The sequence below is a fragment of the Pseudonaja textilis genome, chromosome 10 (genome assembly GCF_049901715.1).
Source record: "Pseudonaja textilis isolate UNSWEBS1 chromosome 10, rPseTex1.2, whole genome shotgun sequence".
Taxonomy (NCBI): Eukaryota; Metazoa; Chordata; class Lepidosauria; order Squamata; family Elapidae; genus Pseudonaja; species Pseudonaja textilis.
Window position 1 is genome coordinate 12,265,278 of NC_141999.1, and position 18,261 is coordinate 12,283,538.

The 18,261-nt window shown below is 41.5% G+C and overlaps 1 protein-coding gene across 1 annotated transcript in view; it reads left to right on the plus strand.

The window, feature by feature from the left end:
- LOC113437713 (digestive cysteine proteinase 2-like) overlaps nucleotides 1-18,261 on the plus strand; it is a 52,451-nt gene that overhangs the window by 6,863 nt on the left and 27,327 nt on the right. The window contains exons 2-3 of the mRNA XM_026702841.2: nucleotides 9,986-10,045; nucleotides 13,873-13,965. Of these exons, the coding sequence (XP_026558626.2) occupies nucleotides 9,986-10,045; nucleotides 13,873-13,965 (153 nt within the window). The remainder of the gene's footprint in view (nucleotides 1-9,985; nucleotides 10,046-13,872; nucleotides 13,966-18,261) is intronic.

Sequence of the window (18,261 nt, forward strand, 5' to 3'; positions counted from 1 at the left end):
AGACATGTGCCAATCAATCCTGGACAATTGTGCAATTTTTCTTTTGCCATTCCGAGGTTGTGGGCATCTGCACACAATAGATTTAAGCTACTGAGCCATCTCCAAGGCATTGTGGAAACTGAAATTCAGGAAGTGCCAAGGAATGCTGAAGATTTTTCTTTTTACAGAACTACAATTCCAAAAATTCTCTTCCCTAAAGATTGATCCAGCAAAAAGCATCAGAGGAGACCTGGTGAAATTCTAATCCTTAGAACCACTTACAGTTTTTTGGGGGGTGGGTGGGGGTGGAAACAATCGTGGCAATAATGTCCTGTTTTACCTGGTGTTTTCATATCAGACCTTCCTCTTCCTCTTTAAATGGCTGGTTGTTCTGTTCTATACTGGTCTTGAACTGAAATGGACTTTGAATGCAAACACTGACATGAATGGAATGAATCACAATCCTGATGGTCCCAGATCAGTGGTGGTATACTACCGGTTTGGACCGGTTTGGCCAAACTGGTAGTAAAAAAAAAAGCCTTCCGCGATCAGCTGAGAGGAAGGGACAAAAGCCTTCCACGATCAGCTGAGAGGAGAAAGAAAGCAGGATCGATCCTCCCGCCCCTGCGCTTTTCTCTTCTTTATCCTCTCAGCTGATTGGTGCTGCAGGCCTCAGCTGGTGTGGGGAAAGCTGCGCATGCACATGTTAGGTGTGTGCACCTTAGGTGCGTGTGCACACCTGTGCGATCACCGAACCAGTAGTGGAACAGGTAGGATCCCACTGCTGCCCCAGATGTTTTGCATGACTATTCTTAGAATTTGACTCTCCCAACACATCTGGGTATAGTAGGATAGGATAGGATAGAGCACAAACCTGTAAAAAGCTTACATTTTTAATTGGTTAGTAGGAACTTGTTCTAATATGGTTGGCTATGCTGTAAAGACCACTTTTTACAAGTTGCTTTTAAGAAGGTGACAAATATGTATGATCTTGAGTCCTTATTGGGCAGAAGAACATTTTGTATTTTTCAGATCCATTTTGTGGAATTCTCAAACATGGCAGCCATCGCACCACCTTTTAACATTTGAGGCTGGGACAGTTATCCTTGTTATGTAAAGTCCCTGATCTTGGAAGGAACAGAGATTGGGAGCAGATCCCTTCTATTCTATCACTGATGTTTTGCCCATTCTCAAATAATTTTGAAATCTGATATTATGGACTCAACCGGTCCGTTTCATAATGACCTCCATTCAATTCTCAACCATTTCTTTGCTTATTATCAAAATAGGTAGCTCCGCCTAGCTACCTATTATTTGAAAGAATTATAAATAATCATAATATAATAATTATAAATAATTACTTATAATAACTAAATTAAAAATAAATATTATAATAAGGGATGTGATAACTCAGGGGTTAAAGATGCTGAGCTTGTTGGATGGAGAGCTGATAGCCTGGGTTCGAGATCTGAGCACTGCATGATGGGGTGAGCTCCCATCACTTGTTCCAGCTCCTGCCCACCTAGCAGTTCGAAAGCATGCAAATGCAGGTAGATGAATAGCTATCACTTTGGTAGGAAGGTAACAGTATTCCATGTGCTTTTGATTATAGACATGCTGGCCACATGACCACAGAAATTGTCTTCAGACAACGCTGGCTCCCTTGGCCAAAATAATAGATGAGCCCTGTCAGGACACAACTAGAAAGGAGAAACTTTTACCTTTATCTCCTAGCAAGTTGCATAAGTAAAATTAATGGTTCATAATGTACAATGTATTTAGCAATGTTGGGCAACTCAATTGCTCTGAAGAAAAAGAAAGTAAAGCCAACGAGAACACAGAATGGGCCTTTTTTATTTTTTATTTTTATTTTTTGCTTTGAACAAGAATAGTTCCTGAGGCTGGGTTGGGAAGAAATGTGGGTTGCACAAGTAAGGCCATCATCACAGCAGTTGAGTTAAATGTTGATCCATTTAGAGTTGAATATTTGTAATGTGGTTTAGACTGCAGTAGACTAGGAAATTGAGAGTAGGAAAAACCCTCTGAGCCTGGAGAGAAAGCAATGGCAAACCACTTTGTATGGCTGCCAACAAAACAACATACATATCTGTCAGAGAAGACCAACTGCCTAACAGTAATCCAAAATGGATATCATTATTATTTAAAGTGCATGGCTGGCTTCTTTTCAGTGCCTTAGCTAAGTTCTGGTGCTCAACCACTAATTCCTTTGAAGCTTGAAATCTATATATTCTAAATATACTGTATTTTTTTCCTGACCAATTAGTAACTTTTCTGTGGGGTGGGGGTTGAGGTTACCATCTATGGGGGCCCTATATTTGGAAATAGATACTGTGTTTCCCCGAAAATAAGATCCTGTCTTATCTTTTTTTGCCACCGAAAAAGACACCAGGTCTTATTTTTAGGGGATGTCATCCACTGACGAACCTCACTTGCACGCATTGCCCCCAGCCTCCTTTTTTCTGTCAGAAGCCTTCAGTAACAACTACTTCTGCAGCTGGCAAGGCTTTCCTGAAGGCCTCTGGGCCAGTAACAATAACTGTTAACAGCTGCAGAGGCTTTCAGGAAAGCCTTGCTGGCTGCAGAAAAAATGGGCCAGCAAGACAGGTGTCGGGGTGTGCGAGGCCTGGCTACAACTGTCCAAAGGTAAGTAGTAGGGCAGATCCACCACCCCCATCCCCACCTTAGCTTAATTTTTACCCATGTACCCTGGAGTGGGTAGGATCTTAATTAGGGCTTATTTTGGGAGTAGGGCTTATATTGGGCCCAAGTGTAAAAATTAATTACTTTCAGGGTAGGTCGTATTTTGGGGGAAACAGGGTAGTAATAGCATTTAGACTTATATACCACTCCATATTACTTTACAGCTTTCTGTGATCAGTTTACAAATCCCAGCATATTTCCCCCAATAATCTGAGTCCTCATTTTACTGACCTTGGAAGGATGGAAGGCTGTATCAATCTCGAACCCTCTCAGGATCGAACTCCAGACTCTGGCCAGAATTTGCCTGCAATACTGCATTCTAACCACTGCACCAACAAGGCTCCATACCTGTTGAAAAAGGGGATATTTTTAGTTATGGTGCCCTTTTTATGAAACTCTCTCCCTAAACTGGATTTCCTATGCTGGAGCTAAGTAAAGGTTCTCAAACTGTTAGATTCCTGTCAGATTCTTATTTCTGAACGATTACGTCTACTATTTTCTTTTAAATTTTTGTTTTAGTTTTACCCTTTTAATGTGGCCCAATTTTACACTATCTTAATTGTTAAGACTGAGAGCTATTATAAAACCTCTTATGTAAGATGAGCAAATGTGCACTTATTAACATTGGGTGAGATCTTTGCACAGACGGAGCCAGCATCAGAAAAATAAAGGTTGTGACACTTGGTTGCACAGCTAGAGAATTAAAATAGATGCAGGTGAAAAGGAACAGCTGACCTGATCTGGCTGGTTCACTGCTAGCTCAATTATTTTTCTGGAAGGAAGATTTTTTTTGGTCCTGCTACGGTTTTGGCAAGTGGGTATGGCGATAGGGGGAAGAGTAAAAGGAGACATTATAGAGAAATGGAGGAGTCTGGGAGATAATGGTTTCTTGCAAAACAGTTGCTGGGTGTGATACGTTGTTGTTTTTTAAATTGTCAGTGAAGAATCTTTTGATTTTCATAGAGCTAGAACAATATAACAAAGCAAAGGGGAAAGGGGGAATTAAAAGTGAAATGGAGTGGATACACTCTCTTTTTACACGTGTGAGAGCAAAACACCCTGGGGAGTTTATATTGCTCTGTGGTAGCACAAGATTTTTTTTTCTTTCTTCTTAATGTTGTACATTTGAGAGTGGATCGTGAAAGACAGTAGTCAACCAATGGGGATAACATTGCACAATTTTTGGTCAGGTGACCATGGAAGTTTTTCTGAACAAAAAGAATAACAGAATAACACAGTTGGAAAGGACCTTGGAGATCTTCTAGTCCAACCCCGTGCTCAAGCAAGAAACCCTATACTGATTCAGACAAATGGATGCCCAGTCTGTTGAAGCACCCACAATTTCTGGAGGCAAATTGTTCCACTAATTAATTGTTCTAACTGTCAGGAAAAGTCTCCTTAGTTCTAAGTTGCTTCTCTCCTTGATTCGTTTCTATCCATAGCTTCTTGTCTTGCCTTCAGGTGCTTTGGAAAATAGTTTGACCCCTTCTTCTTTGTGGCAGCCTCTTAGCTATTGGAACACTGCTATCACATTTGAATTCCTCTACTACTTCCTGTTAATATCTTAAATAATTTCTCTTGGCTTATTTTTAAAAATTCCACAGCTAAGAGGTCCAAGGTGTTCCATATTGAACATTCAGCAAAATTCCTTGGAGGTTACACACCCACACACAAAAAGTGGGGGTGTTTTGTCTCAGTATTCCGGTCCATTGTGGTTGCCATAGCATCGGTTTAATTCTTAAGTCTGACTGTGAGAGCATCATTGTTTGTTCAGTGCAAAAAAATTACTAACCAAGGATGAATGTAGACTAACAGCTGGAAATGAAATAGATTGAAGTATTAGGGAATAAGATCAGTGACAGGCCATAACTGCACAAATACTGTCAGGCTTTTTGATATGCTTGGCAGAAACAAACTGACTTGCAAGAATCGGAGGGCTTCTGATAAGAGATGAATTGTGGAAAAACCAAGAAGCCATTATGAAAGGACTCTTAACAACTGCTGTTAACCCATTCAGGTTCTGTCTATGGAGATTCTCAATCATCCAGATCATGGTTGTCCCAAAAGTGCTTTTTCAAGAAGCAACTGGACTTTCTGTTTTTTCTTTGAAGACTTTGTGCTTCTCATCCAAAAATCTTCTTCAACTCTGTTTCGCTTCTCATCCAAGAAGCTTCTCCAGAGCTGAAGAAGCTTCTAGGATGAGAAGTGAAATGTCTTCAAAGAAAAAACAGAAAGTCCAGTTGTCTCTTGAAAACGCACTTTTGGGGAAATTCAGGGTTCTGCTTATAATAATTTCTTTTTCTCCCCAATCTTTGTAAAGAGATGGAAGCAATTTTCTTTTAGATACTAGATAGTTGCCTCTGTTCCTTGTTTTAGTAAAGGCCTAATGTTGCATCAGATTGTTCATATTTGACAAGGTAAAAACTTCCAATTCCACACTGAATAAATCTGACCCCAGGCTTTATAGGTGAGGAGCAGTGATGGGTAGAGATAGTTTTTAGCTTGAGCTTAAACTTGGTTGGTTGGTTGGCTAACATTGCTGTCAATGTTCCTCTCAAATCCTTCAACAATTGAGAATCAAGAAACCTACAGATATCTATCTGTAGATCCTTCATCACAATTTCTTTGTCCCAGTGTTGGAACAGAAAGTCAAAAACTGAGAAAATAGAAGATACGGAAGAAAGAGGAAAATGTATTGTATTTGAATTACCAGGAAAAGTGCTGTCTTGATAGGGAAATATGAAGGAAGAACACATTGCCTTGAAAAACCAGAACTTCCTCCTCATGGAACATGTGAATATCTCAACAGTTCAGCCCTGCCTGGGAGTCGGTAGTAATCAGGAACATTTCATTTGTACCCGCTTCTCCTGTTCTGTGCCCAGCTACGGAGAGGACAAGAAAGCAAACAAGGGTGGAAATGGATGCTGTAAGGCTTCTCTTCCCCTAGGTGATAACATTTTATCTCTTCTTCATCAAGCAGCCTTGCTCAAATCTGCTGTGGTCATGGAAAATGCTGACTTTTAAAGAAAGGATCAGATCCATTTTCAGGTTGTGTTGCCTTGTTTTTGTGATTTGGTCAGGATTGTATTTTTTTCAAGCAAAGTTGCTTAATAGCAGGGAATGAATCTTGCACGAACTGATACTCTTTGAATACTCAGTCAAAAGGAGAGCAAATTGAAATTCAGTCGACACTGTCTGGTTTCACACAATATTTGGACCAAGTTATAATGAGATTGAGGATAGTTTGCAGTTTGGTATGTTGTAAGAATCCAGCCATTTGTCCTGCCATATTGTCTGAGCAGAGTTGTCTCTTGAAGTTATAATATGCCTTGACATCAGTGGTGGGATTCAATTTTTTTTTACTACTGATTCTGTGGATGTGAGATTTGGGCTCAGATTCTCTTTTGTTTTGTTTCTTAAATTGCCAGGCGCACCAAACACGCGATTCGTGCATGCACAGATAACAGCAACACCGACCATCAGCTGTTTCTTGCATTCCCAGGTGCGCCAAACACATGATTTGCACGTGCACAGATAATAGCAACACCAATGGTGGTATTCTATAGGTTTGGCTCGGTTCTGCCAAGCCGGTAGCAGCGATGAGCAGCAGAGACCAAATTGGTTCGCTCTGATGCTTTGTGTTGGGCCCACCCACCCACCTGGGCTCCCATTCTAACCTTTATGTCCTGCTTTTCAAGCGCAGCTGCTTTATACGGCACAGCAATTGCCATGCAGCAGCTGCTGAAATGTCAGGGAGAGTGCAGGATTGCAGGAGCAGGGGTGGGATTCTACCAGTTCGCACCTATTTGCTAGAACCGGTTGTTAACATTCTAAGCAGTTCGGAGAACCGGTTGTTAGAAGAAATTACTGGCCTAATCCTGTAAGGAAGGCAGGAAGGAAACATTCTGGTGTTGCTTACAGAAACTGCCTCTCCGTTAACCCTTATTACATTCTTGGCAGGACTAGACTTCCTGTCTCTGGAACTTCTCTGGAGTTTTTTTCCCCTCCTTTGCTGGTACTTTGCTTGTGTGGAGTGACCATTCAAAGTTACAGTGGCACTGAAAAAAGTGACTTATGATCATTTTTCACACTTGTGACTGTTGCAGCATCCCCAAAGTCATGAGAGGCCAGGTGAGGAGATACGTGCTTCAATGTGAGTGATATTGAGTTGGCCACACCCAGCCAGTCACATGACCACCAAGCCATGTCCACCCAGTCACATGACTACCAAGCCACACCCACCAACTAAGCCATGCCCACAGAACTGGTTGTTAAAAAATTTGAATCCCAATCCTGTGCAGGAGGTGAGTCAAAATGCCTCTGCGCCTGCGCAAAGTGTGCATTTGGCACACACACACATGAAAAGTGTTTGTGTGCACGCAAAGAGGGCCCACCAAGCCACGCCCACCAAACTGGTGTAAGAATATTTGAAACACACCACTGAGCAACACCGACCATCAGCTGTTTCTTAGCTCAGCTGAGGCGTGGTAATCCACTCTGCCACGCAAATCAGCTGAGCTAAGAAACAACAGAATATTGGAGAGGTGAGAGGTAATAGTGGGGCAGGTGGGTGGGGCCGGTCAAAATTTTCACTACCTGAATTCCCTGAATACCACCTCTGGTGAGATTCCTGTACGCACAGAGATGGAAAGATTCGACACCACCCACTGTGGAGGAATGATTGGTGAATTTGACAGATTTTGCTGAAATTGATAAATTGACTTCTTTGATGACAGAAAAGACATTATCTACACCTATTGGTGACTGGAAGACTCTAATGGCATTTTTCCGTAAAAATGAACTTATGATTTATGGTTTCGATGACATGACAGGGTAGATTATAGAAAGAAGAGAGTCATTATTTAACTTGAGAGAAAGAGGTTAAAATGTCACCTTACCTCACCTGGCTATGAAGAATATCGAGAGCAACTATATTTTTTTCCTTCAAGATTTTTTCCCCCTTTTCTTCCATTTTTTTTCCTTTTTAAATGTTGTTCTTCCTGCAGCTTTTATCTTCTTGTTTAAAAGGTTCCAGCAAATATACTGTATAAAGGCAATGAAATTGGAGCAATTCTAGACTTACATCATAAATGGTAGCTCAGTCCAGATTTCTGAAAAACCAGAGAGGAGAGACTGGAAATGTACAAAGAGACACTTAATGAACTCGGCGGTAACAAATGGTCGATCTGAGGTTTCTATGGCAGTTTCCAAGATTCTGCCCCATGTCTCTTGATCAAAGTGCTTACTTCCTTACTTGAGGTCCAAAGTTTGGCAGAAGACACTTAGAATTGAAGGGTTCGAGTAGATTTTGGAGACCCTCGAGTCTAGGATGCCCTATTTGCACACATCTTGGGCATAGGCAGATTCTATTTAGAGAAGAGTTGATAATCTGAAGACTACCAGGATCAGAGATGGTATTCAGCAGGTTCTGACCAGTTCTAGAGAACTGGTAGCGGAAATTTTGAGTAGTTTGGAGAATCAGCAAATACCACCTCTGACTGGCCCGGCCAACCCCATCTATTCTCTGCCTCTTGAGTCCCAGCTGATGGGCTGGGTCTTCTTTGGTTGCCCTGCACAGGAAAACAGAGCTGGGAAGCAGGTTAGTGGGGTGGGGAGGGAATGGGTATTTTGCAGTATCCTTCCCCTGCCACGCCCACCAAGCCATGCCCACCAAGCCACATCACACCACGCCCACCAAGCCATACCCACAGAACCAGTATTAAAAAAAATTGCATCCCATCAATGATATTGGTTTGGCATGTGCTCACATCTAAATCAGGATTTCCAAACTTCTAGATCAGACATGTCCAATCCATGGCCAATGGACCTCATGCACCCCTGGAGTAATACAGCCCCACAAGACTTTAACATTATTATGTCATTTGTATACATGAATTTCTTTTTTTCTTTTTCTTTCTTTCTCTCTCTCTCTTTCTTTTTCATTCTTTTTCCCTCTCCTTCCTTCCTTCCTTCCTTCCTTCCATCCTCCCTCCCTCTCTCTCTCACTTCCTTTCTCTCTCTCTCTCTCTTTCTTTCTTTTTCCTTCTTTCTCCCTCTCCTTCCTTCCTTCCTTCCATCCTCCCTCCCTCCCTCTATCTCTCTCTTTCTTTCTTTTTTTCTTTCTCTATCAAACTTCTTAACCGCCATTTTTTCATGGAGGGGCTCTAATGAGGAGCACCAGATTGGGGAAGCTGATCTAAACCACAGGTGCAATAAACTGGAGGTGTGAAAGAACGGTGTGCCAATATGAATTATTATTGTTGCTATTAGTGATGAAGCAAAGTTAAGTAAATTTGGGGCAACTCTGCCAGCCTTTTTTTAGTACCATAAATTTGCTGTTGTTGCTTGATATGTGGATGTCTACCAGGGTGAGAGGCATCCACTTTCAAATGGGCAAGCACTTTGCATACATTATTTCACTGTAATCAACACAGCAACCCTGGCTTATAAATCTGTATTATGGTCTCCTCCATTACTGGTAGGAGGACTTAGGCTGGAAGCCCTGTTTGTTTCTACCTTGTTCCAAGGTGACTCCATTACAAATAAGAACTAAAAGCAGGAGAGTTTTGATTTTCTTACTGTCACCTAATTACACCTGCATAAAAACAAATAGCAAGATGGGATTTATGGATGGGGATTCATACAGGTCATCACAGTTGTTAAGTTGTGATGGTCGTAAACAGGTTGATTTTACAACCATTTTTGTGGGGGTTTGTTAAGCAAATGTCACAGATAGTAAATGAATGAATGGTTTGTGATGGGCACAGTTTTACCAAAGAGCAGGTGTAAATGCCTGTTTATGGCAAAAAACATCATAAAAGGTCACTTGATTGTAGGACATAAATGCGATCACATTGCAGAGTTTGGTCACATGATGGGAGCAGCCATCAGAATTTCAAATCCTAGTCATAAGTACCTTAAAGGTAGTTGTCACAACTTCAAGTGGTCGCTAGGCATCCAACTATAAGTCAAGAATTACCTGTACGTTGTGCTAAACATAACCCTGACTGGAATAAACCACAATTGGCCACATTTGTGCAACAATATATTGAACTATACAATTTGATTTACTAAGCTTCATTCGTACAATGCACTGACTATACCAAAAAACAAACAGACCATAATATGACTTTAACATCATATATGAACCCAGTGATGGTAATACTGCCCTGCTAGCCTTCTCTTCTAATTTCCCATCCTTTGTTCCTTTGTTTCTGCAGAAAATCTGATGGCAAATGTAATACAATTAAATGTTTACATTCACCTTTCTTTTCTCTTCTTTCAGGAAATATGTGCAATGATTCTAACACAACCCCAAACTTTGGAGACCTCTACCATGTCAAAGGTAAGTTTCATCCAGGGTGCCTTTTGGGAAGCCACTGACCAAAAACTTCTTAATCATTTTCCTTGATAGTGACTAAAAAAAAAAATCAGACTTGCATAACTCAGCCACCCAATTTTTAAACCATATTTGTTATTTTTCCTTGCAATTTCTTTTAAATAGAATAGGAGCTCTGAATCAGTTGGCACACCTCTGCTTTATAAGCCACAGTAGATAGCTATCACCATGGAGTTAATGCTCTGGGCATCTCTCCAAGCAGCATAAAGCACAACTGGGAATGTGCAAATATCTTTTGGACCGGGGTGTCCAGCTTGGCAACTTAAAAACCTGTAGCCTTCAACTCCCAGAATTCCGCTTCCGGCTTCTCAGAGTTGAAGTTCACAAGTCTTAAAGTTCCCAAGGTTGGACATCTATTACCCTTTGGATATTGGTGATTACACCTGTTGGCTTTCTGAAAGCATATCATATAATTCTCCTATTTGGTCTTCTTAGCTTCAAGTGGAGAATCTGTGACCTTCAAGATGTTCTTGAGTGCCAGATCTCATCAGCCCTAGCTATCACAATCCTTGGTTAAAGACAATTGCGGTTATAACTCCACAACCTCTGGAAGCTTGTCCATTCCTGTTTTAAAGATAATGGCTTAATGTCTTCCCTGAGAACAAGTAATTTGTTAAGGATCAAACTTTCAAAATAGATGCAATCAGGTTCACAGGATGCATTAAGTCCTGGTTTGTTTAACTGGTTTGCTGGCTTCGTACCACACTCTAAGCCATGTTCATAAACAACAGTGATTAGGTTCACTCAATCTGCTACACCATTATTCACCAACTTACTGTAATGTGAAAATCCCCCAGTGAAGAACTAGAAGAGGCCAATGTTTCAAGGTTCAAGTTTTATTGCACGCCAAGACCATACAATCACCTTGAAGAAAATAATTGGCCATCTGGAACTGTGATGTGTGCACACTTCACACTGCCTTTTCTTTCACACACTTTTCTCAATTGTGGAATGTTGTGTTACCTTTTGCCACCATTTTTTATGAAGTACCCAGTTTGGGCTCTTTTTAGGACTGTGGGTTATGGGTGCGTTGAAAATGCAAGTTTGCACCATCAAAAATTTGACTGGAAGCGAAATGTAGTCTGTAATTGGCATCTTCCCCTTAGCCAAATGGAAAAGGGTGGAGAGCTTGTCAAAATCCTGCTAACCTACCTGGGCAGAGTTTTCTCCGGGGAGTGCCTTGTTTTAAACTTCTTCCTTTATTTTTTTGTTTACCTGCATAGTTTTTTTTGCAAATCTCAAGAGAGATCTAGAGGCACCCAGATTTATTGAGCTTGGTGTATGTTTCCAGGAATGAGTTTATCTGGCGACAGAATCTTAAATTTTGCTGAATCAAAGGGTGGGAGTCATTAATACATAGCAGAACAGCCTTTGGAAGCTTTGTTACCAGATACATCCCTTCCTTCCACAGGAGGGAAGTTGGGCGAAGTGCCTCTTTTGCTTTGGCACGTGAACATACGGGTTCACAGATGTTAATAGCTGCCTGGCAAATCCCCATTGTGTAGCTTCACTCTAGGCTGAAAAGCCACATGTGGACAAAAAGCAATTACCCAGCTTTATAACTTCACATTTTCCTTGGGAGTGGATATGCAAGCAGAGGAAGCTTTTATGATATGGTTTCTTTCACGTCTTCCTGGAATATTTGTCCAATCGACAGGGTAATCTGCCTGTTCTGTACAGTAGCTTCTATGCCGAAGGAAGAAACCGTGGGGGATTTCATTTTTAAGATTCATTTTTAAGATTCAGCTCAAGTAATGCTCAATTTAGGACTACAATTGGAATTAGAATTTCCATTGCTATGCAAGGTATTTATTAAGCAATTCACATCTCATTTTGCAACCTTTTTTTGTGCCATATCTGTTAAATGAATCACTGCGGTTGTAATGGTTGCAATTGTTAAATGGATCATGCGGTCATTAATCAAATCTGGCTCCCCTCCCCCCAATTGACTTTATTTGTCAAAAGCCACCTGGGAAAGTTGCAAGTGCTGTTCACATGACCCTGGGACACGGCAACCGTTGCAAATACATGCCAGTTGCCAAGCACTCAAATTTTGATCATGTGACTGTAGGGATGCTGCAACGGTCAACAAATGCGAGGACCAGTTGTAAGACTTGACTGATTTCTAATCCAAAATATTTTAAACAGGCACTGGTTTCCCTTGTTTTCCAGGATATTTTGTTGGGAAATCCCTGAAGATCTCAAAAAAGAGCTGTCATACCACCAACCTCACAACTGCTCTGAGTCAGTTGTGGCACATATGAGATTGATTGATTTATATACCTCCCTAATCAGCAAAAGACTTTCCAGAGCTTATGTGATGCCTGGTTATTAGAACTGTGCATCAAAGCATGGTAGCCCAGGGAATTGGCTCTGAGATTGTATTCTGGGGGTAGGGGAGGATTGAGGATAGAGTTATTTGGGTGGTAAGAGTGGAAGGATGGATCAAGGGAGACTTGCTATCCTCCCAATCAAGCCTCCACCTGTCAAATTGACAGATTTATGAGTGCATATTTAGGGAGAGAGAAAGATAGGACTGACAGCTTTTGGATCAATTCTGATATTGAGGGAACCCCTTTGCAACCTGTTTTGAGTTATTTAATAAAAGTTAATCCCTTTTCCTTGTCTAAATGCCAACAGAGTCCTGCTCTGTATCCTTCTCACGTTCCACCTAGTCCTGTTATCTCAGATATATATATATAGAGAGAGGAAGAAATTGTGGAGAAATACAAAGGCATTTCTACATCAATAGTTCCTTTGGGTCAACAAGATTTTGCCTGAATTTTGTAGAAAGAAAGAAAGAAAGAGTAGGATCGCCATAAGAGCAAGAGAGAGGATGTTTGGCTTAACATCATAAAAGCACAACAACATTAACCGTAAAGATAGATTTCATTAATCACATGCTAGGAGACTACTTCAGCTTGCTTTTCTTTAAAATAAAATGTAAACGTGTAATTTATATTTATGAACAAGGCAGTTGTACAAACAACGGATATTCCCACCTAGCCAGGGGCCTTTAGTATAACCACGGTGGAGCCTGAGAGATTACTGAACACATTTTTTTTTAAAGAAAATCAAATGCCAAAACTAGACATGCCCTATTTCCAAAGAAAATGGCATGCAAATTAATAGCTGTCAATGCAACATCTCTCCTTGTGTCACTGACTAATTGGAAAAGTTGTTCCCAGAGTTTAAGATTGAACAGACCTTTGTGAAGTTCATGTTTTTCGTTTGTGATAGAAAATACCACTTTCCTTGTTTTTCAGCTAAATTGCTTGTTAATGTTAAGAAAACGAAGTTTGAAAAAGGGATTTTTGTGGGTCTTTTACATAAGTAGGCTCAACAATTCTTACATAAAGGTGGGCTCTGCCTGTATATCTATCTATATATCTATCCATCCATCCATCTATCTATTTATCTATCATCTGTCTGTTTGTCTATCCATCCATCCATCCATCCATCCATCCATCCATCCAGGAAGTCCTCAATTCACGACCACACTTGGGACCAGAATTTCTGTTGCTAAGCAAGGTGGTTGTTAAATGAATCACACCCAATATTTTGACTTTTTTGCCATGGTTGTTAAGCAAATATTTAGAGTTCGTAAGTGAGGTGGGCATAAAGACTCCAAACTAATGATACATTTGACCCCATCCTCGGGCTCAGCCTGGTCATCTTCTACAATCAATAACCATAAATTTGGCGGTGTTTCCACCTAGACTTTTTCTATATCAAATGTTTGATTGATCCAAGTCACACTTTGTGTCCTGCAGGAGTCATCACTCTCCCTTATGCTGAAATCGAAGAGCCGTTTGAAGCCTGGTACAACCTGACTGGGAACAAGAGTCGCATTGAATATTATAATGGTAAGAAACTGGTGCCTTCATGAAATAAAAAGAGAAGAACCAGCAGTTTTAGCTTTGGGGAGAGAAAACCTCCAAAAGGGGTCAAACAGGTCAATGGTAAATCAGGATATGTTGACCCAACTCTGAAGAATTACAATTTATTGATTAATCTGTTGCCTGTTTCTCCGAAAGCAACCCTGGGTGAAATAAAACAACTACTATCAAGACAATAGATATAAAATTTCACATGGAAAGATAAATATTAGAAGAGGAATATACAAACCCCATGCAAAGTTAGGATAAAATGACTACCTGTCTCCGATTCTCTGGGATCTGCCAAAAGTACAAAACAAAATAGAGAGCCAAATCCCACTTCCATCTAGCACTGAAGCTGTTACCTAGTTGCATAATGAAATGCCTGCAAGAAAACAACTAAGCTCAGAGAGCACCCTCAGTTGTCATTCTCCTTCTCCCTCTCTCCAAACCCCACTCCCTTCTAGCACTGATGATGTTATCTAGTTTGGTAATGAACTGTCTGCAAGAAAGCCATCAAGCTCAGAGAGCACCAAGCTCCCTAAAGTCAGAATTATCTCTTTCTCTCAAGAATAGGGGGTGAAACAAAAACAAATGCAATATATGGAATAACTTTGGTTTTCTTGCACATGGTAGAGGGTTGGTCAAGTGAGTCCCCCTTGGGGAGGGGGACATTGAAGGGGGAGCAATGTTCCCTCTTAAGAACTTTGTCCCCCCCAGGGGACAACCACAGAAGGCAACATCATACATTATGACAGTTTCATTGCTTTACTGGATGAGGGCTTGAATACAATGGTCCCTTTAGGTTTCTCAGTCTTCACCCAGCTAATTAAAGGTACACTTTGCTGATCAATATGATTTTCCCAACTAATGTAAGGTTATCTAAATTATTAATCAGATAGTTAGCAAAGTTGCCTTGTAGCTTCTTGCTTCCAGAAAGATTTCTTGGGGTGGAGAAGACAGTGAGCAAAGCAGCAGGCAAAAAGCGGCAAAGAAAATAGCTATTGATTAGAGGAGCTCTTACACACTACATGCCCACCCTTACACACTTCACACACATATACCCAGAGCAGAGCACCTCCTTTCTTCCTCCTAATTTATAACCTGAAAGTATTGGATTCCCATCAATCATGTTGTGAAATATTGCTACAATTTAGAAGACAGTTAAAGGAGTGGTTGAGTTGGTTTCGGTTGGCTTTTGATCACAGACATCATGATTCATGGCACAGTACTGTTATCCATCAGATGTACTTTGACCTTCTCCTGATCTTTGGTAGATCATTGTTGTAATCCACTCTAGCATTTCCACGCAGGTGTGTGTTCGGATGGACATATTATTTCATCAAGCAAGAATTTGTCATGATTGCAAGAAATGGTTGTTTGCTGGACCAACCTTCCAAGAGGGTGCAATGTGTTCAAACAGATTCTTCCCGATTCAGCTCGTCCTTGGCTTTGGATTATCCAAAGAACCTTTCCCATAGTTTGTTCCAACTGCAGAGTTCTGTGATTAACATTGAATTAGCAGGACAACTCCAGCCCAGTGAGGACCAGATAGAACAAATCGGAGCCATTGTAGCTTAGTGAAAAGAGCACATGTGTTTTGAACACAGCAAGTCTAGAGTTCAATGCTTGATGCCACTGTAAAAGGCTCCAATTTAAATTGATGGAGTGCCCCTGCCAAGGCCTGGTTCACAAATTGTGTTAAAGTGTACGTAGTTTGGACTTTGGGTGATGGATGAGTCTTTCCTTTGGACTTAAAACTTAGTTTATGACTTTTTATGTTATGTAAAGCTAGCCAGTTGTGTCCCAAAGGTGCTTTTTCAGGAGGCACCTGGACTTTCTTGTAGTGCTCCTGGTATCCTCAGGTTCACTCAGGGACCCTGAGGACATAGAGAAATCTCCAAGTGCTTCAACAACCCTCTAAAAGGATGCAAATGACCAGCCACCTGCAAGGTGTATAAATCCTTCCATTCCCCACCATCCAGTCAGAGCTGAAGAAGCTTCTTGGATGAGAAGTGAAATGTCTTCAAAAGAAAAAACAAGACAGTCCAGTTGCCTCCTGAAAAAGCACTTTTGGGACAACCATGATCTGGAATGACTGAGAATTTCTACAGACTTTTAGCCAGTTGTGATGTTTTTTTTCCAAACTATGGTGACAAAAGGCTTCCCTCTCTACATACGTACATGCGATATGCATTCACTGCTAAGCATTTGAGATGTTCTCCCTCAACCAAGGTTCAGAAGTTGAACCTGGTCAGCATAGGGAGACAACAGAGCACATGGAGGCAACTAAGCTAGTGTCCGGTGTAAAGAATCAGGACTATCCATTAGATTGCAGCATAGAAGATTCATTCAAACCTATACACAGGTATCTTGTCAACTACAATTCAACACTAAATTGGTGCCAGATAAGAATCAACAGAATTCAGGAGAGGTTGAACTTGAACCACTTGTGGGAATGTAACAATTCTAAGTTGATGACACACTTATCTCCGCCCTCAGCTCTGCCTACTCTTCTCGTACAGCTAGGTGACCCTAAGGAGAATTCCCCAACTCATTAAGCCTGATAGGAGACTCATCTGGAGAAGATGTTTCAGATATGGGCGTCTCTCTAATGAGTTATTATTTCATCTCTGCATGAAAAGGCAGTTAGGCAACAGAAGATCTAATGAATGTGTTGCATGGACGAAAGAGGTTTAGGCCTAATCCTCTAATTTATTATGGAACAGGAAGTCTCTTTGGATCATGTTTGATGACTTCAAGGACCCATCCATGTAGTTTTACAACCAGTAACAACTTTCCGGCTTGCCATTAAGTTCTTTTGATGTGTTTTTTAAAACTTGCCAGTCCAGCCAAAAAAATTTGGGACTTCCTGGTGGCTTACCTTGCAACGCAATTTTCTCTCATCAGCCAAGGCTGACTAAATGCTACCAGCTAGATGAGCAGTGTTTCCCCTGGAACGCAACAAAGGGGAAAGACTAAATGCGATGGGATTCCCTGTTCCTGGATATGAAAATGGTATTTTCCCAAATATTCCAGAACAAGAGCAAATACTAATAATTTCTGAGATATCATGTAAGTGATTAGCATGATCTCCATTAAAGCAAGGCCTGGTTAGAAAGAAGATCAAAGGGAACAGGGAGGCCTGCTTTAACAATTTTTAAAGAATTTTTTAATATGGCAAAAGTATTTTAAAACCACATTCCACCTGGGAAAACTTTTCCAAAGTGTTCTTCTCCTTTGACACAATTTAATGGAATAACAGAGTTGGAAGGGACCTTGGAGGTCTTCTAGTCCAACCCCCTGCTTAGGTAGGAAACCCTACACCACTTCAGATAAATGGTTGTCCAACATCTTTTTAAAAACTTCCAGTGTTGGGGCATTCGCAACTTCTGGAGGCAAGTTGTTCCACTGATGAATTGTTCTCTCAGTCAGGAAATTTCTCCTTAGTTCTAAGTTGCTTCTCTCTTTGATTAGTTTCCACCCATTGCTTCTTGTCCTGCCCTCAGGTGCTTTGGAGAATAGCTTGACTCCCTCTTCTTTGGGGCAGCCCCTGAAGAAATTGGAACACTGTGATCATGTCAATAGAAAGTTATATTTCCGCTGTCCTTCCTAAAATCCTGCTTGCGCCTGACTGGAGATTGCAACCCGGTTGGACCCGCAGCCTGCTTTTATAGCTGGCTGGGGGAGCCACCAATGCAAGAATCAAAAGCCTTGTTTGGAAGTATAGCTTTGGAGAATAGCTTGACTCCCTCTTCTTTGTGGCAGCCCCTGAGATATTGGAACACTGCTATCATGTCTCCCCTAGTCCTTCTTTTCATTAGACTAGACCTACCCAGTTCCTGCAATGGTTTTTCTTCCTTTCATCCAGTTGAATGAGAAGTGAAAGAAAAACAGCAGGGATGGGCTGCTGGGGGTTTGCAGGGATTTGGGAGAACCTCTAGATAAGATTCTGTGCAGTTTGGAGAACCCCAAAATCCCACTCCTGGCTGGGCCCACCCACCTGCCCCTCCCAGGAGTCCCCACGTGGCCCATTTTGGATGCAGGTAAGTGCAGGGTACGCACGGAGGCTTGGGGAGGGCGAACAACAGGCCTCCCCAAAGTTCAGGAAGGCCGGAAATATCTGGCTTCCAGTGAGTCTCCGGAGCCTAGAGAGGCCATTTTCACCCTCCCAGAGGATCAAGGAAAGCCTCCGGAGCCCAGGGAGGGCAAAAAAACACCCCCTCCCCTGCCGTGGTGCAGGAGGCCGACTAGGCCACGCCCACCATGGCCAAGTCCACCCAG